The 20,875-nt window shown below is 46.9% G+C and overlaps 1 protein-coding gene across 2 annotated transcripts in view; it reads left to right on the forward strand.

Moving 5' to 3' along the window:
* The window catches only part of LOC115123684 (serine/threonine-protein kinase PAK 5-like), a 156,198-nt gene that overhangs the window by 106,271 nt on the left and 29,052 nt on the right, over positions 1-20,875 (forward strand). For both annotated transcript variants that reach the window (XM_065026257.1, XM_065026256.1), the window contains exon 3: positions 17,616-18,506. In XM_065026257.1, coding sequence (XP_064882329.1) covers positions 17,616-18,506 — 891 coding nt within the window. The remainder of the gene's footprint in view (positions 1-17,615; positions 18,507-20,875) is intronic.

Here is a 20,875-nt window from a genome sequence, read left to right on the forward strand (position 1 = left end):
CTCCCTAACTACCTCACCTCTCTTGGGTTCCCCCATGCCCTGTTCTCCCCTAACTACCTCACCTCTCTTGGGTTCCCCCATGCCCTGTTCTCCCTAACTACCTCACCTCTCTTGGGTTCCCCCATGCCCTGTTCTCCCTAACTACCTCACCTCTCTTGGGTTCCCCCATGCCCTGTTCTCCCTAACTACCTCACCTCTCTTGGGCTCCCCCATGCCCTGTTCTCCCCTAACTACCTCACCTCTCTTGGGCTCCCCCATGCCCTGTTCTCCCTAACTACCTCACCTCTCTTGGGCTCCCCCATGCCTTGTTCTCCCTAACTACCTCACCTCTCTTGGGCTCCCCCATGCCCTATTCTCCCCTAACTACCTCATCTCTCTTGGGCTCCCCCATGCCCTGTTCTCCCTAACTACCTCACCTCTCTTGGGCTCCCCCATGCCCTGCTCTCCCTAACTACCTCATCTCTCTTGGGCTCCCCCATGCCCTATTCTCCCCTAACTACCTCATCTCTCTTGGGCTCCCCCATGCCCTGTTCTCCCTAACTACCTCATCTCTCTTGGGCTCCCCCATGCCCTGTTCTCCCTAACTACCTCATCTCTCTTGGGCTCCCCCATGCCCTATTCTCCCCTAACTACCTCATCTCTCTTGGGCTCCCCCATGCCCTGTTCTCCCTAACTACCTCATCTCTCTTGGGCTCCCCCATGCCCTGTTCTCCCCTAACTACCTCATCTCTCTTGGGCTCCCCCATGCCCTGTTCTCCCTAACTACCTCATCTCTCTTGGGCTCCCCCATCCCCTATCCTCCCTAACTACCTCATCTCTCTTGGGTTCCCCCCATCCCCTATCCTCCCTAACTACCTCACCTCTCTTGGGTTCCCCCCATCCCCTATCCTCCCCTAACTACCTCACCTCTCTTGGGTTCCCCCATCCCCTATCCTCCCTAACTACCTCATCTCTCTTGGGTTCCCCCATCCCCTATCCTCCCTAACTACCTCATCTATCTTGGGTTCCCCCATCCCCTATCCTCCCTAACTACCTCACCTCTCTTGGGTTCCCCCATCCCCTATCCTCCCCTAACTACCTCACCTCTCTTGGGTTCCCCCCATCCCCTATCCTCCCCTAACTACCTCATCTCTCTTGGGTTCCCCCCATCCCCTATCCTCCCTAACTACCTCACCTCTCTTGGGTTCCCCCATGCCCTATCCTCCCCTAACTACCTCATCTCTCTTGGGCTCCCCCATGCCCTGTTCTCCCCTAACTACCTCGCCTCTCTTGAACTCCCCCTGTCCCCTATCCTCCCTAACTACCTCACCTCTCTTGGGCTCCCCCCATGCCCTGTTCTCCCCTAACTACCTCACCTCTCTTGAACTCCCCCTGTCCCCTATCCTCCCCTAACTACCTCATCTCTCTTGGGCTCCCCCATCCCCTACCTCCCCTAACCACCTCAACTCTCTTGGGCTCCCCCATCCCCTATCCCCCCCTAACTACCTCATCTCTCTTGGGCTCCCCCATCCCCTATCCTCCCTAACTACCTCACCTCTCTTGGGCTCCCCCCATGCCCTGTTCTCCCTAACTACCTCCCTCTTGAACTCCCCTGTCCCCTATCCTCCCCTAACTACCTCATCTCTCTTGGGCTCCCCCATCCCCTACCTCCCCTAACCACCTCATCTCTCTTGGGCTCCCCATCCCCTATCCCCCTAACTACCTCATGTCTCTTGGGCTCCCCCATCCCCTATCCTCCCTAACTACCTAATCTCTCTGGGGTTCCCCCATGCCATGTTCTCCCTAACTACCTCACCTCTCTTGGACTCCCCCATCCCCTATCCTCCCTAACTACCCTCTTGGGGTCTCCCATCCCCCTAACTACCTCATCTCTCTTGGGCTCCCCCATCCCCTGTCCTCCCCTCACTACCTCACCTTCGTGTGCTCCCCCATCCCCTGTCCTCCCCTCACTACCTCACCTTTCTTGGGCTCCCCCATCCCCTGTCCTCCCCTCACTACCTCACCTCTCTTGGGCTCCCCCATCCCCTGTCCTCCCCTCACTACCTCACCTCTCTTGGGCTCCCCCATCCCCTGTCCTCCCCTCACTACCTCACCTCTCTTGGGCTCCCCCCATCCCTGTCTGCTCCTCTCTCCTCATTGCCTCCACTTCTCTCCTCAATTATCCTCTTCCTTCCCTTTTCTCGCCCTGCCCTACCTTCTCCTTCTTCTCTGCCAGTATGTACACTGAGCAGACAGACATACACCAGCATAAAGATTAGATCTCCTCTGCCCCTCCTGCCCTACCCTCTGGCCTCCTTCTCTCCTTCTTCCTCTCTACCAGTGCTTACCTTGGACAGACGGACAGACAGACAGACAGACAGACAGACAGACAGACAGACAGACAGACAGACAGACAGACAGACAGACAGACAGACAGACAGACAGAGCGAGAGAGATACAGAGAGAGAGAGACAGACAAACAGATACAGAGCGAGAGAGACAGACAGACAGACAGACAGACAGACAGACAGACAGACAGACAGACAGACAGACAGACAGACAGACAGACAGACAGACAGACAGACAGACAGACAGACAGACAGAGAGAGACCGAGACAGACACAGACAGACAGACACATACAGACAGAATCAAAAGAGACAGACAGAGACCGAGACAGACACAGACAGAGGCAGGTTATTGATTTTAGACCAAACAGGTTTGATATTTTATTAAATAACTTACACTCTCCAGAGCTCCCTCCCTATTGATTTAGTGAGAAATGATGTGTTCATGTTGAACACGTTGTCAAAGCTGATTTATCTGCATTTGATGGCCTTCTAGAAAATAAAATACATTTATATTCCTGAATTTGAATTACAATTAATCTCTTCAGTTGAAAACAAATTGATTCTAGTGTTTCAAAACATGATAGATTGATAACAGGGCTGTCCAGAAACAACCTCTATCCTCTACCCCTATAGCCCTAGCTCAAGTCGATCTGAAAGGATCAGATAGGTATAAACAATTTGGTAAAAGCTCCACCTTTCCCTCTAACTGGCAAGGTGGAATTATCACTGTATTGCTTAAACCTATCCAATCCACCTATATTAATGTCCTCCTCTCCACAGCCTCTCCGTCCTCTCAGGTTTGTGTTTTATAGTTGTTTCACTTTGAGTTCGGCGCTGACAGAGATGGCCGCCTTGCTTCGCGTTCCTAGGAAATTATGCAGTTTTTTGTTTTCTTACGTGTTATTTCTTACATTGGTACCCCAGGTCATCTTAGGTTTCATTACATACAGTCGAGAAGAACTACTGAATATAAGAGCAGCGTCAACTCACCATCAGGTGAGAATGCTGTTCATCTCAGCTCAGCTCACAGCTCAGCATTTAACACCATAGTACCCTCCAAACTCGTCATCAAGCTCGAGACCCTGGGTCTCGACCCCGCCCTGTGCAACTGGGTACTGGATTTCCTGACGGGCCACCCCCAGGTGGTGAGGGTAGGTAACAACATCTCCAACACTGGATCCTCAACACTGGGGCCCCACAAGGGTGCGTTCTGAGCCCTCTCCTGTACTCCCTGTTCACCCACGACTGCGTGGCCACACACTCCTCCAACTCAATCATCAAGTTTGCGGACGACACTACAGTGGTAGGCTTGATTACCAACAACGACGAGACGGCCTACAGGGAGGAGGTGAGGGCCCTCGGAGTGTGGTGTCAGGAAAATAACCCCACACTCAACGTCAACAAAACTAAGGAGATGATTGTGGACTTCAGGAAACAGCAGAGGGAACACCCCCCTATCCACATCGATGGGACAGTAGTGGAGAGGGTAGTAAGTTTTAAGTTCCTCGGCGTACACATCACAGACAAACTGAATTGGTCCACCCACACAGACAGCATCGTGAAGAAGGCGCAGCAGCGCCTCTTCAACCTCAGGAGGCTGAAAAAATTCAGCTTGTCACCAAAAGCACTCACAAACTTCTACAGATGCAGGGTAGCCTAGTGGTTAGAGCGTTGGACTAGTAACCGGAAGGTTGCAAGTTCAAACCCCCGAGCTGACAAGGTACAAATCTGTCGTTCTGCCTCTGAACAGGCAGTTAACACACTGTTCCTAGGCCGTCATTGAAAATAAGAATTTGTTCTTAACTGACTTGCCTAGTTAAATAAAGGTCAAATAAAATAAAAAATCAAGAGCATCCTGTCGGGCCGTATCACCGCCTGGTACAGCAACTGCTCCGCCCACAACCGTAAGTCTCTCCAGAGGGTAGTGAGGTCTGTACAACGCATTACCGGGGGCAAACTACCTGCCCTCCAGGACACCTACACCACCCGATGTCACAGGAAGGCCATAAAGATCATCAAGGACATCAACCACCTGAGCCACTGCCTGTTCACCCCGCTATCATCCAGAAGGCGAGGTCAGTACAGGTGCATCAAAGCTGGGACCGAAAGACTGAAAAACAGCTTCTATCTCAAGGCCATCAGACTGTTAAACAGCCACCACTAACATTGAGTGGCTGCTGCCAACACACTGACTCAACTCCAGCCACTTTAATAATGGGAATTGATGGGAAATTATGTCAACTATATCACTAGCCACTTTAAACAATGCTACTTAATATAATGTTTACATACCCTACATTATTCATCTCATATGTATACGTATATACTGTACTCTATATCATCTACTGCATCTTTATGTAATACATGTATCACTAGCCACTTTAAACTATGCCACTTTGTTTACATACCCTACACTACTCATCTCATATGTATATACTGTACTCGATACCATCTACTGCATCTTGCCTATGCCGCTCTGTACCATCACTCATTCATATATCTTTATGTACATATTCTTTATCCCTTTACACTTGTGTGGATAAGGTAGTAGTTTTGGAATTGTTAGTTAGATTACTCGTTGGTTATTACTGCATTGTCGGAACTAGAAGCACAAGCATTTCGCTACACTCGCATTAACATCTGCTAACCATGTGTATGTGACAAATACATTTGATTTGATTTGAGTTCCAGTTCATTGCACTGCTGAGTCCCCACAGCTTTTTTCCCTGAAGCAGGAAAGGGGGAGAGGGGTGGAAGAGAAGGTGAGAGGGGTGGAAGAGAAGGTGAGAGGGGTGGAAGAGAAGGGTGGAAGAGAAGGTGAGAGGGGTGAAAGAGAGGATGAGAGGGTGGAAGAGAAGGTGAGAGGGATGGAATAGAGGGTGAGAGGGGTGGAAGAGAAGATGAGAGGGGTGGAAGAGAGGATGAGAGGGTGGAAGAGAAGGTGAGAGGGTGGAAGAGAAGGTGAGAGGGATGGAAGAGAATGTGAGAGGGGTGGAAGAGAGGGTGAGAGGGGTGGAAGACAGGGTGAGGTGGGTGGAAGAGAGGGGTGGAATGGAGGGTGAGAGGGTGAAAGAGAGGGTGAGAGAGGTGGAATGGACGGTGAGGGGTGGAATGGAGGGTGAGAGAGGTGGAAGAGAAGGAGAAAGGGGTGGAAGAGAAGGTGAGAGGGTGGAAGAGAGGGTGGGAGGGTGGAAGAGAGGGTGAGAGGAGTGGAATGAAGGGTGAGCGTGTGAGAGGGTGGAAAAGAGGGTCAGAGGGGTCGAATGGAGGGTGGAATGGAGGGTGAGAGGGTGGAAGAGAGGGTGAGAGGGGTGGAATGGAGGGTGGACGAGAGGGTGGAAGAGAGGGTGAGAGGGTGGAAGAGAGGATGAGAGGGTGGAAGAGAAGGTGAGAGGGTGGAAGAGAAGGTGAGAGGGATGGAAGAATGTGAGAGGGGTGGAAGAGAGGGTGAGAGGGGTGGAAGAGAGGGTGAGAGGGGTGGAAGACAGGGTGAGGTGGGTGGAAGAGAGGGGTGGAATGGAGGGTGAGAGGGTGAAAGAGAGGGTGAGAGAGGTGAAATGGATGGTGAGGGGTGGAATGGAGGGTGAGAGAGGTGGAAGAGAAGGTGAGAGGGGTGGAAGAGAAGGTGAGAGGGTGGAAGAGAGGGTGGGAGGGTGGAAGAGAGGGTGAGAGGAGTGGAATGAAGGGTGAGAGGGGTGGAAGAGAGGATGAGAGGGGTGGAAGAGAGGGCGAGAGGGGTGAAATGGAGGATGAGCGTGTGAGAGGGTGGAAAAGAGGGTGAGAGGGGTGGAATGGAGGGTGGAATGGATGGTGAGAGGATGGAAGAGAGGGTGAGAGGAGTGGAATGGAGGGTGAGAGGGGTGGAAGAGAGGATGAGAGGGGTGGAATGGAGGGTGAGCGTGTGAGAGGGTGGAAAAGAGGGTGAGAGGGGTCGAATGGAGGGTGGAATGGAGGGTGAGAGGGTGGAAGAGAGGGTGAGAGGGGTGGAATGGAGTGTGGATGAGAGGGTGGAAGAGAGGGTGAGAGGGTGGAAGAGAAGGTGAGAGGGGTGAGAGGGGTGGAAGAGAAGGTGAGAGGGGTGGAAGAGAAGGTGAGAGGGGTGGAAGAGAAGGTGAGAGGGGTGGAAAAGAGGGTGAGAGGGGTGGAATGGAGGGTGGAAGAGAGGGTGAAAGGGTGGAAGAGAGGATGAGAGCGGGGAAGAGAGGATGAGAGGGGTGGAATGGAGGGTGGAATGGAGGGTGAGAGGGGTAGAAGAGAGGGTGAGAGGAGTGGAATGGAGGGTGAGAGGCGTAGAAGAGAGGGTGAGAGGGTGTAAGACAGGGTGAGAGGGGGAGCAGGGTCAGAGGTGTGGGAATGGGGTAGCAAGGTGGCTGGAAGAGAGAGGAACACCAGAGAGAGGGGGAAAGGGGTAGAGAGTCCACAACTCAAACCACAAATGGTTGTTGGTGCAAGGTTGTGTTTACTAGAGCATTTCTGAGGACATGTCTCGATCAACAAATGTTTCCTACAGTCTGGGACTTATGTGACAGTAGATGACATACAGTACAGTATGTACTATGTAGCAATTAGGTGACAGACAGGGGAGAGGGCTGTCTGTCGTGTGTATCTGTTGATGTATTGATGCTGCACAGTTACATGTATAAACTCCTGAATACAGTTATACTGTACAGTAGGAACAAGGCACAATGCATTAACTATAGAATATATTTATATATATTTATATATATATATTTTTCCAACGATTGTTTACAGACAGATTTATTTCACTTATAATTCAAGGTCACAATCCAGCGGGTCAGAAGTTTACATACACTAGGTTGACTGTGCCTTTAAACAGCTTGGAAAATTCCAGAAAAGAATGCAATGGCTTTAGAAGCTTCTGATAGGCTAATTGACATCATTTGAATCATTTGGAGGTGTACCTTTGGATGTATTTCAAGGCCTACCTTCAAACTCAGTGCCTCTTTGCTTGACATCATGGGAAAATCTAAAGAAATCAGTCAAGACCTCAGAAACAACATTGTAGAGCTCCACAAGTCTGGTTCATCCTTGGGAGCAATTTCCAAACACCTGAAGGTACCACGTTCATCTGTACAAACAATAGTATGCAAGTATAAACACCATGGGACCACGCAGCTGTCATACCGCTCAGGAAGGAGACGCGTTCTGTCTCATAGAGATGAACGTACTTTGGTGCGAAAAGTGCAACTCAATCCCAGACCAACAGCAAAGGACCTTGTGAAGATGCTGGAGGAAACAGGTACAAAAGTATCTATATCCACAGTAAAACGAGTCCTATATCGACATAACCTGAAAGGCCCCTCAACAAGGAAGAAGCCACTGCTCCAAAACCGCCATAAAAAAGCCAGACTACGGTTTGTAACTGCACATGGGGACAAAGATTGTACTTTTTGGAGAAATGTCCTCTGGTCTAATGAAACAAAAATATAACTGTTTGGCTATAATGACCATCATTATGTTTGGAGGAAAAAGGGGGAGGCTTGCAAGCTGAAAAATACCATCCCAACCATGAAGCACAGGGGTGGCAGCATCATGTTGTAATTTTTTTTTTGCTGCAGGAGGGATTGGAGGGAGGGGCACTTCACAAAATAGATGGCATCATTGAGGCAGGAAAATTATGTGGATATATTGAAGCCAAATCTCAAGACATCAGTCAGGATGTTAAAGCTTGGTCGCAAATGGGTCTTCCAAATGGACAATGACCCCAAACATACTTCCAAAGCTTTGGCAAAATGGCTTAAGGACAACAAAGTCAAAGGTATTGGAGAGGCCATCACAAAGCCCCGACCTCAATCCTATAGAACATTTCTGGGCAGAATTGAAAAAGCATGTGCGAGCAAGGAGGCTTACAAACCTGACTCAGTTACACCAGCTCTGTCAGGAGGAATGGGCCAAAATCCACCCAACTTATTGTGGGAAGCTTATGGAAGGCTATCTGAAATATTTGACCCAAGTTAAACCAATGCTACCAAATACTAATTGAGTGTATGTAAACTTCTGACTCACTGGGAATGTGATGAAAGAAATAAAAGCTGAAATAAATCATTCTCTATACTATTCTGACATTTCACATTCTTAAAATAAAGTGGTGATCCTAACTGACCTAAGACTGGGATTTTTTTTACTAGGATTAAATGTCAGGAATTGTGAAAAACAGAGTTTAAATGTATTTGGCTAAAGTGTATGTTAACTTCCGACTTCAACAGAAGTATACAAACATATACACACATGTTTTAAGTGAAAAGTAGGCATTGGTCTGAAGCTGAAAAAGAGAGGAAATTCACATAAGCACCACAATGCCTATTCCACCTGTACTCTATCAAGGTTTTTCAGCACACAGCTTTGACCTACTACAGGAGCAATGTTGGTATTGGTACCGTATGTTAGGAATAATAAATTCCCTGTAAACATTATTTTTCTTTGTCTCTGTCGTCCTTCCCCCGCACATACGATCACATACATTTTTCACTCCACGGGGAGTTGAGATATAGCGGGGTGTTAAGGTTCCCTCCCCCAAGAGGCGTACGTAACATACTTCATAGCTACTGTAGTAGGTCAAAGCTGTGTGCTGGAGAACCTTGGTAGAGAAGGGGTGAAGTTGGCATTGTGGTGCTCCTGAATTTCCTTTCTTTTTCAGCTTTAGACTAACGCCTACTTCTCAACTAAAACATTGTTTTTTTGTTTTTAATTTCCAAATGTCTTACCCCCGGAAGGCATATGCCACATTATTATACAACATTCTAATACAGCATAACGGCAGTAAAAGTTAATATGGCTGCAATCCCAATACCGGGATCGATATGACAATTACCAGTGAAAATAGAGGGCGCCAAATTCAAACCACCTCATAATTACAATTCCTAAAACATACATGTGTTTTATATAATTTTAAAGGTAATCCTGCTGTTAATCACACCAAAGTGTCTGCTTTCAAATAGGCTTTTTAGCGAAAGCACTACAAACGATTATGTTAGGTCTCCACCAAACCACAATAAGCACAGCCATTTTCCAGCGAAATATAGCATTCACAAAAAGCAGAAATAAAGATAAAATTCATCACTAACCTTGAATTCTCTTCAACAGATGACACTCATAGGACTTCATGTTACACAATACATGCATGTTTTGTTTGATAAAGTTAATATTTATATAAAAAAATCTGAGTTTACATTGGCTAGTTAGATTCACTAGTTCCAAAAACATCAAGTGATTTTGCATAGCCACATCGTTTCAACAGAAATACTCATCATAAATGTAGATGATAATACAAGTTATACACATGGAATTATAGATATACCTCTCCTTAATGCAACCTCTGTGTCAGATTTTTTTTTAAGTTTACGGAAAAAGCAACACATGCAATAATTTGAGACGGCGCTCCGAACAGAAGCCAAATTAGCCGCCATGTTGGAGTCAACAGAAACCAGAAAATACATGATAAATGTTTCCTTACCTTTGATGAACTTCATCAGAATGCAGTCATAGGAATTCCAGGTCCACAATAAATGCTTGATTTGTTTGAAAATGTCCGTTATTTATGTCCAATTAGCTACTTTGGTTAGCGCGTTTGGTAAACAATTCCAAAGTCACAAAGCGCGTCCACTATAACGTGACGAAATGTCCAAAAGTTCTGTAACAGTCAGTAGAAACATGTCAAACGATGTACTGAATCAATCAATGTTGTTTACATATATCTTGAATAACATTCCAACCGGAGAATTAGAATGACTTCAGATGACGGGTGGAACGCAGGTGCTTCCCCTGTGAACGAGCATGGTGAAAGTATGGTCAACTTGTGGCAGTGGTGACTATTTCCTGTCTCATTCGACCCCCCTTCACATTAGAGTCATCAGACAAAGTTCTATTGACTGTTTACATCTAGTGGAAGGCATAGGAAGTGAAAACACATCCATATCTCGCTGTAATTTCAATGAGAGCTTGGTTGAAGATCTGCCACCCCAGAAAAAAAACAGGAAGTGGAATTTCTCAGGTTTTTGCCTGCTATATGAGTTCTGTTATACTCACAGACATAATTCAAACAGTTTTAGAAACTTCAGAGTGTTTTCTATCCAATACTAATAATAATATGCATATATTAGCAACTGAGACTGAGGAGCTGGCCGTTTACAATGGGCACCTTTTCATCCAAGCTACTCAATACTGCCCCTGCAGCCATAAAAAAGTTAAGTGGAAAAAAAAGGCAACAGAAATAATGTAGTTGTTAGTATTTATTTAATATTAACAGCGGATTTTCCACAGGGAAGTGAAAAAACAGAAACCCATTTAAACCAATATGGAGTAAACTGGAAAAATATACATGATCTCTCTTAAGACAATCAAGCAAGCTCCTGGAAAATACACAAATAATCAACATGTACCCATTAACTATTTACAGTACGTAAAGATGTACCTTAAAGTTTACTGAAGAAAGGCCTAGTACTACATTACCTGTTAACAAAAGTGAGTTATCACTAAATATAAAATGTACAACCAAATGTACATTCATCAGAGATACTTTTTAAATACAATTCAGGGATGACCACAATTGCTCTTGACAAGCTACAGGTTTATGCAGCCTTTTTTGTTCAAGCCCAGTTCTACCACACCTGATTCTACTATTCATGGTTCCGATGAACAGCTGAGGTCTCGATGAACAGCTGAGGTCTCGATGAACAGCTGAGGTCTCGATGAACACCTGAGTAGTAGAATCAGGTGTGGTGGCACTGGGCTTGAACAGAAAAACATGCAAAACCCTGTGGATCGTCAAGAGCAATGTGTCACGCCCTGACCTTAGTTATCTTTGTTTTCTTTATTATTTTGGTTCGGTCAGGGTGTGGCGAGGGTGGTATGGGTGTTTAGACTTGTCTAGGTTTTTTTGTATATCTATTGGGGTTTGGTATTGTCTAGGTAAATGTAGGTCTATGGTGGCTTGAATTGGTTCCCGATCAGAGACAGCTGTTTATCGTTGTCTCTGATTGGGTATCCTATTTAGGATGCCATTTTCCATTTTGGTTTTGTGGGTTATTGTCTGTGTAGTTGCATGTCAGCACTCGTATATATTAGCGGCACGTTTGTTTAGTGTTCTTCATGTTCTTCGTGCAAATAAAGAATATATTCAAATCACGCATATTATTATTCAAATTGTATATTTGTATTCAATTGTATTGTATTCAAATTGGTCTCATCGTTACGACGAACTTGACACAATGTTGCTAACTCCTGATAAAAACACTATTGATAAGTATTGATAGTGTGTCAAGTACCATGTGTATTGGCATAAGTCGTTTGTCAGCTCCAGCTTGCATTTCTCCGTGGCAGGAGCACAATCCACCACTTTACCATAACACACTGTGTCCCTGGACAGTACTGAAAGGAATATGAACCCAACTTCTAAAGTGTCGGTCCCATGTTTCATGAGCTGAAATATAAAATCCCAGAAATGTTCCATATGCACAAAAATATTATTTCTCTCCAATTTTGTGTACAAATTTGTTTACATCCATGTTAGATAAGATAATCCATCCACCTGACAGGTGTGGCATATCAAGAAGCTGATTAAACAGCATGATCATTACACAGGTGCAACTTGTGCTGGGGACAATAAAAGGCCACTCTAGAAATGTGCAGTTTTGTCACACAACACGATGTCTCAAGTTTTGGGGAGCGTGCAATTGGCATGGTGACTGCAGGAATGTCCACCAGAGGTGTTGCCAGAGAATTGAATGTTCATTTCTCTATCATAAACTCCCCCCAACATCATTTTAGACAATTTGGCAGTATGTCCAACCCGGCCTCACAACTGCAGACCACGTGTAACCACGCCAGCCCAGGGGGGTAGTGCTGAGGTGTGTTTCTGTCTGTAATAAAGCTATTTTGTGGGGGAAAACTCATTCTGATTGGCTGGCAGGACATAGGCCCACCCACTGGGGAGCCAGGCCCACCCGTGGCAGCGCCCCTGCCCATGCATGTGAAATCCATAAATTAAAGCCAGACAGACAGACAGACCGACAGAAAGAACATTTTTACTTTATGTTGATCCTCTGGAGACACAAAGTGCTTAGATTCCCCTCAGGGATATCTGCTTTGCACACACACCCCAACCCCTCTCTGACTCAGGATGCAGCCATGTAAAGAGCTTACCGTGGGTAGCGGGGGAATGAGCAATGCTGCTGTTGTTTCAGCTGCATTAGGAGTTTTAAGCAGCAGTTGGTGTTGGTGCGTGTGTGTATGACTGTGTGTGACTGTGTGTGTGTATGACTGTGTGTGACTATGTGTGTGTATGACTGTGTGTATGCCTGTGTGTGTGCATGACTGTGTGTGTGCATGACTGTGTGTGTGCATGACTGTGTGTGTGTATGACTGTGTGTGTGCATGACTGTGTGTGTGCATGACTGTGTGTGTATGACTGTGTGTGTGTATGACTGTGTGTGTGTATGCCTGTGTGTGTGTATGACTGTGCGTGTGTATGACTGTGCGTGTGTATGCCTGTGTGTGTGCATGACTGTGTGTGTATGACTGTGTGTGTGTATGACTGTGTGGGTGTGTATGACTGTGTGTGTATGACTGTGTGTGTATGACTGTGTGTGTTCATGCATGTGTGTGTAAGACTGTGTGTGTGCATGCCTGTGTGTGTGTGTATGACTGTGTGTGTGACTGTGTGTGTATGACTGTGTGTGTGCATGACTGTGTGTGTGCATAACTGTGTGTGTGCATGACTGTGTGTGTGCATGACTGTGTGTGTGTATGACTGTGTGTGTATGCCTGTGTGTGTGTATGACTGTGTGTATGTATGACTGTGTGTGTATGACTGTGTGTGTATGACTGTGTGTGTGTGTGACTGTGTGTGTGTGCATGACGGTGTTTGTGCATGACGGTGTGTGTGCATGACGGTGTGTGTGCATGACTGTGTGTGTGCATGACTGTGTGTGTGCATGACTGTGTGTGTGTATGACTGTGTGTGTGTGTATGCCTGTGTGTGTGTGTATGCCTGTGTGTGTGCATGCCTGTGTGTGTGTGTGTGTGTGTGTGTGTGTGTGTGTGTGTGTGTGTGTGTATGTATGTATGACTGTGTGTGTGTGAATGACTGTGTGTGTATGACTGTGTGTGTATGACTGTGTGTGTGCATGCCTGTGTGTGTATGACTGTGTGTGTATGACTGTGTGTGTGCATGACTGTGTGTGTGTGTATGACTGTGTGTGTGTGTATGACTGTGTGTGTGTATGACTGTGTGTGTGTATGACTGTGTGTGTGCATGCCTGTGTGTGTGCATGCCTGTGTGTGTGTATGACTGTGTGTGTATGACTGTGTGTGTGTGTATGACTGTGTGTGTGCATGCCTGTGTAAAAGCGGGGTGTAAGTGCAGTGCACCCAATATCACGTTAATGGATGTGCCCTGATCAGTTCCTCCCACCGATATTGAAGCTTGTCTTTTGGGAAAGAAATGGGACATAACCTAGTCTCTCTCAGTATACCTCAGCTTTCTCCTCTTCTCACATTTCAGGGTAGCTCTTTTCAACCATTCTCCATCCATTCTGGCTGTATAATAAAGAACTCACACCGACAGGGGGTTGTATTAAAGAACTCACACCGGCAGGGGGCTGTATTAAAGAAGTCACACTGACAGGGGGTTGTATTAAAGAAGTCACACTCACAGGGGGCTGTATTAAAGAAGTCACACTGACAGAGGGCTGTATTAAAGAAGTCACACTCACAGGGGGCTGTATTAAAGAAGTCACACTGACAGGGGGCTGTATTAAAGAACTCACACCGACAGGGGGCTGTATTAAAGAAGTCACACTGACAGGGGGCTGTATTAAAGAAGTCACACTGACAGGGGGTTGTATTAAAGAAGTCACACTGACAGGGGGCTGTATTAAATAAGTCACACTGACAGGGGGCTGTATTAAAGAAGTCACACTGACAGGGGGTTGTATTAAAGAAGTCACACTGACAGGGGGCTGTATTAAAGAAGTCACACTGACAGGGGGCTGTATTAAAGAAGTCACACTGACAGGGGGCTGTATTAAAGAAGTCACGCTGACAGGGGGCTGTATTAAAGAAGTCACACTGACAGGGGGTTGTATTAAAGAAGTCACACTGACAGGGGGGTTGTATTAAAGAAGTCACACCGACAGGGGGGTTGTATTAAAGAAGTCACACCGACAGGGGGGTTGTATTAAAGAAGTCACACTGACAGGGGGTTGTATTAAAGAAGTCACACTGACAGGGGGCTGTATTAAAGAAGTCACACTGACAGGGGGCTGTATTAAAGAAGTCACACTGACAGGGGGCTGTATTAAAGAAGTCACACTGACAGGGGGCTGTATTAAAGAAGTCACACGGGCAGGGGGCTGTATTAAAGAACTCACACTGACAGGGGCTGTATTAAAGAACTCACACTGACAGGGGCTGTATTAAAGAAGTCACACCGACAGGGGTTGTATTAAAGAAGTCACACTGACAGGGGGCTGTATTAAAGAACTCACACTGACAGGGGCTGTATTAAAGAAGTCACACTGACAGGGGCTGTATTAAAGAAGTCACACTGGCAGGGGCTGTATTAAAGAAGTCACACGGGCAGGGGTTGTATTAAAGAAGTCACACTGACAGGGGTTGTATTAAAGAAGTCACACGGGCAGGGGGTTGTATTAAAGAAGTCACACTGACAGGGGTTGTATTAAAGAAGTCACACGGGCAGGGGGTTGTATTAAAGAAGTCACACGGGCAGGGGCTTGTATTAAAGAAGTCACACTGACAGGGGGCTGTATTAAAGAAGTCACACTGACAGGGGGCTGTATTAAATAAGTCACACTGACAGGGGGCTGTATTAAAGAAGTCACACTGACAGGGGGCTGTATTAAAGAACTCACACTGACAGGGGGCTGTATTAAAGAAGTCACACTGACAGGGGGCTGTATTAAAGAAGTCACACTGACAGGGGGCTGTAGTATTAAAGAAGTCACACTGACAGGGGGCTGTATTAAAGAAGTCACACTGACAGGGGGCTGTATTAAAGAAGTCACACTGACAGGGGGCTGTATTAAAGAAGTCACACTGACAGGGGGCTGTATTAAAGAACTCACACTGACAGGGGCTGTATTAAAGAACTCACACTGACAGGGGGCTGTATTAAAGAACTCACACTGACAGGGGGTTGTATTAAAGAACTCACACTGACAGGGGGCTGTATTAAAGAAGTCACACTGACAGGGGGCTGTATTAAAGAAGTCACACTGACAGGGGGCTGTATTAAAGAACTCACACTGACAGGGGGTTGTATTAAAGAAGTCACACTGACAGGGGGCTGTATTAAAGAAGTCACACTGACAGGGGGCTGTATTAAAGAAGTCACACTGACAGGGGGCTGTATTAAAGAAGTCACACTGACAGGGGCTGTATTAAAGAAGTCACACTGACAGGGGGCTGTATTAAAGAAGTCACACTGACAGGGGGCTGTAATTAAAGAAGTCACGCTGACAGGGGGCTGTATTAAAGAAGTCACACCGACAGGGGGGTTGTATTAAAGAAGTCACACCGACAGGGGGGTTGTATTAAAGAAGTCACACTGACAGGGGGTTGTATTAAAGAAGTCACACTGACAGGGGGCTGTATTAAAGAAGTCACACTGACAGGGGGCTGTATTAAAGAAGTCACACTGACAGGGGGCTGTATTAAAGAAGTCACACTGACAGGGGGCTGTATTAAAGAAGTCACATGGGCAGGGGGCTGTATTAAAGAACTCACACTGACAGGGGGCTGTATTAAAGAACTCACACTGACAGGGGGCTGTATTAAAGAAGTCACACCGACAGGGGGTTGTATTAAAGAAGTCACACTGACAGGGGGCTGTATTAAAGAACTCACACTGACAGGGGGCTGTATTAAAGAAGTCACACTGACAGGGGGCTGTATTAAAGAAGTCACACTGGCAGGGGGCTGTATTAAAGAAGTCACACGGGCAGGGGGTTGTATTAAAGAAGTCACACTGACAGGGGGTTGTATTAAAGAAGTCACACGGGCAGGGGGTTGTATTAAAGAAGTCACACTGACAGGGGGTTGTATTAAAGAAGTCACACGGGCAGGGGGTTGTATTAAAGAAGTCACACGGGCAGGGGGTTGTATTAAAGAAGTCACACTGACAGGGGGCTGTATTAAAGAAGTCACACTGACAGGGGGCTGTATTAAAGAAGTCACACTGACAGGGGGCTGTATTAAAGAACTCACACTGACATGGGGCTGTATTAAAGAACTCACACTGACAGGGGGCTGTATTAAAGAAGTCACACTGACAGGGGGCTGTATTAAAGAAGTCACACTGACAGGGGGCTGTAGTATTAAAGAAGTCACACTGACAGGGGGCTGTATTAAAGAAGTCACACTGACAGGGGGCTGTATTAAAGAAGTCACACTGACAGGGGGCTGTATTAAAGAAGTCACACTGACAGGGGGCTGTATTAAAGAACTCACACTGACAGGGGCTGTATTAAAGAACTCACACTGACAGGGGGCTGTATTAAAGAACTCACACTGACAGGGGGTAGACCGAGGCATTCACTTCTCTCTGGTTTTCATTTTATAACATCAAATGTGATACCCAGCAGCAGGTTCATGTTTATTGTCATGAGTCTTGTCCTGGAGGCAGAACTCAGTGATTTCACCTTCAAACGTCAAAATTGTACAAATGTGCTTTGTTGTATTAATTTAATAAGGTTACACTTTTTTTCTTCTTTTTTTTTTAATGCGCTATCTAGAACCAAAAAGGGTTATTTGGCTTTTACTTGGAATCAAAAATGGTTCTACCTGGAACCAAAAAGGGTTCTCCTATGGGGACAGCCACAGAGCTCTTTTGGAACCCTTTTTTTCTAAGAGTGTAAGGTTAAGCATTAGGGTTAGTAGTGTTGTTTGGGTTAGGGTTCAAATCAGATTTGATGACTTTGTGGCTGTGCCAGCTAGTGACCAATCTGCAGAGCTGCCTCCAGAACAAGATTCATGATGAAAAATGCTAAAACCTGCAACACAGCACCTCAATGGAATATTACTCAATGGAAAAAGTATGATTGATGTTTCCATTGATAGTACAGATATATTCATTTGAAGACAAGAGTGTGTCATCATGGTTACATGTTATCCATCTACAGTGCATGGGTAGGTAGTTCCTTCTATAGAAATAGAATGACTAGAATGGACCTTCCCATTCCATTATATTTCTATGGTGCCCTCCCTGTAGCTACAGTACATTAACTGTGTGTTTACTGTCTGTTCCACAGACCATAGTTCGAGGGAACCGTCCCCCGAAGGATGCGTCCATCAATGGTCTCCTGGAGGAGTTCGACAGCATATCTGTGACACGTTCCAACTCCCTACGTAAAGAAAGCCCTACGGGCTCCCACCAGGCTGGGGCCCCCAAACCCGCCTCCCACCACCCCCAACACCCCCACCCCAACGAGGAGAACGGCTTCAGCCACTATTACTCCCGGTACTCCTGTGACCTGGACACCCCCAGTAGGGACTTCTCTCTGGAGCCCTACAGGAAGGACGGTAAAGGCTTCGCTCCAGATGGGGACTGGGCCGTGGGGAGACACTACCGCTTCCCCAAACAGAACGGCCACCTCACCCACGCCACCCGCGTCCCCTTCTACCCCGACGCCATGCCTCAGAAGGCTGATTACGCCAAGCTGCCTCCGGACTACCACACCTACCTGGAGAGCAAGGTGGCGGGGGCGCGCTCGGCCGACGAGGTGGGATCTGGGTCCGGGGTGGGCAGCGCAGGGGGGTCTGCCGGGTCCACGACAGGGGGGTACTACCGGGCGTCTGTAGGTGGCTCGTCCAGTCAGGACTACCGGGATGCGTCAATGGTGGGGACGCCGTCCCGCACCTCGCTGCACAGCGAGCAAATCAACTACCCGGACAGCGAGTGGAGCTACAGCGGCGTGTCCAGAGATGAGTACGAGAAGAGGCCCAAGTCGTCGTATGTGAGGCAGAACAGCCCCACGCCGGCCATCAGACAGCGCTCCAGGTCGGGCTCTGGCCTCCAGGAGCCCAACGTGCCCTACAGGGCCAGCGGGGTCTTTAAGAGTCCCCCTCAGACACACCCCTACAACTCCTACACCTACCCACGCCTCTCAGAGACACTCACCAACTCACAGGCCATGGCCAAGGTACGTCTGGGCTGGTGTGTATATTTCCATGTGTTGGAAAATATGAATGCCAAGGTACGACACCAAGGGCAACATGTTAGCACTGTTATTTTCTACTATTATCAACATAATAGATCATCTTGTTTCGGTAATCATTTGGATCAGGTGATAAGTAATAGGCAGCATTTCCCTATGCAGTACCTACTAAACTGATAGGTTTGATTTGTTGCAATCCCCATTAGCCGACCCCAATGGAGACAGCTAGTCTTACTGGGGTCTGACACATAAGACATTACAAACAAAACAGACAATACAGATAGTACATACAGTACAGACCGTACAGAAGGGAGTTCCATGCACTCATGGCTCTGTATAATAATGTAGGTTTCCTATCATTTGTTCTGGACATGGGGACTGTGAAAAGACACCTTGTGGTATGTCTGGTGGGGTAAGTGTGTGTGGCAGTGCTGTGTGTAAGTTCCAACACATTTATCTCTCCTCTATCTGTGTGATGGATCTAGTTTCAGTAGTTAATCTACTGTTCCCCAGCGGAGGAAGGCTCTGCTAAGACACACAATTACCTTTAGATTCAATTAACTCTACACGCTACGATAACACAGTTCAGAGGAGGGGGAGAAATGGAGGAGGGGGCAGAGGGAAGGAGGGAAGAAATGGAGGAGGGGTGGGAGGAGAGGGAAGGAGGGGAGAAATGGAGGAGGGGGCAGAGGGAAGTAGGGGGAGAAATGGAGGAGGGGGTGGGAGGAGAGGGAAGGAGGGGAGAAATGGAGGAGGGGGTGGGAGAGAGGGAAGGAGGGGAGAAATGGAAGGGCGTGGGAGGAGAGGGAAGGAGGGAGAAATGGAGGAGGGGAGGCAGACGGAAGGAGGGGGCAGAGGGAAGGAGGGGAGAAATGGGGAGGGGAGGGGCAGAGGGAAGGAGGGGGCGAAATGGTGGAGGGAGGGGCAGAGGGAAGGAGGGGGAGAAATGGAGGAGGGAGGGGCAGAGGGAAGGAGGGGAGAAATGGAGGAGGGGAGGGGCAGAGGGAAGGAGGGTGAGAAATGGAGGAGAGGGGGCAGAGGAAGAAGAGAAACTGTCCATCAGTCTGATACCATAGTTCAGCTGAAAGTGAGGGATGGGGAGGACAGAGGAAGAGAGGTACGGAGGGGGAGAGGGGGACTGGGATAGTTTTTCATTTGACATACCGATTTCATGGCACAGAGTATATGAGTTTATATATAAAATGATGCAAGATTCAAGACTTCGTGCTTTTCAGCTAAAATTATTGAAGAGAATTCTTGCCACCAACAAAATGTTGAATATTTGGGGCATACAATCATCTCAGCTCTGCATATTTTGTTGAGAGGATACAGAATCAATATACCATTTTGTTCTGGTATTGCCCTCAGGTAGCCTGTTTCTGGTCTCAGGTTCCGGAATGGCTGAAAAAGTATAACATTCATCTAAAATTTACAGTAGAAATAGCATTGTTGGGAGATTTGGAGAGACCTGTTTAGTAAATTACTAATATACTAATATTCTTAGTAAAAATATTTACCTGCAACTCACAATCTGTGAGCTCCTTACTCCTTGACCTGTGAACTACAGATATACTGCAGACAAACATGTTCCTGGAGAAGAGCTGCATGGAGAGGAATTATAATCAGCAGCGTAGTCTGTTTCTAAGTCAACGGAAAACAAAGGGGTTCATTCATTTATTTAGTGTCCTAGAAGAAAAGACAAAGTCCTGATAACATCTAGAGAGCATGCGTGTATGTGTGAAGCGTACCAGGCCCAAGCAACTACCGCTCTGCAACTGCAGTCCCCTATATCAGCTTCAGTTATGCAACAGTGGAGCGGCACAGTACATATGGAGATATGTAAAAGTGACATTCAGGCCGAGACCCAATGGAGATGCCATAATAATCCACATTCAACAGCAACGTTCTTCACTTCTCCCAGTCCTGGTCCTGGAGAGCTGCAGTACTGTATGTATGCAGGGCTTTGCTCCAACCCAGCACTAACACAACTCTTTCAGCAAATGTTTTAGTTTTTTATTGGTTTGTTAAATTAGGTTTGTTAGTGCTGGGCTGAAACAAAAGTGTGCACACCGTCGCTCTCCAAACGCAGGATACGAGAACACTGTTAGAGTACGTGTGTCATGGGTGGACTGACGTTTCGGGCAAATTACATATAGGCTGGTCCATTTTCATCCCAGTGGGCCTGTCTAACTTGTTTAGGGTTTTTCTTTGTCAAAATGATCATTATCTCACTAATAATGGGGGCCCCGAGGGAAGAAATTATACAGTATATTAAAAATGTCAGGGGCGATTTTTGATCCCAGTTTATGTATCCTTTGTTGACCCTGCCGTGCAAACGCCTGTGTGATAATCTG

The sequence above is a fragment of the Oncorhynchus nerka genome, linkage group LG13 (assembly GCF_034236695.1).
Source record: "Oncorhynchus nerka isolate Pitt River linkage group LG13, Oner_Uvic_2.0, whole genome shotgun sequence".
Classification (NCBI taxonomy): domain Eukaryota; kingdom Metazoa; phylum Chordata; class Actinopteri; order Salmoniformes; family Salmonidae; genus Oncorhynchus; species Oncorhynchus nerka.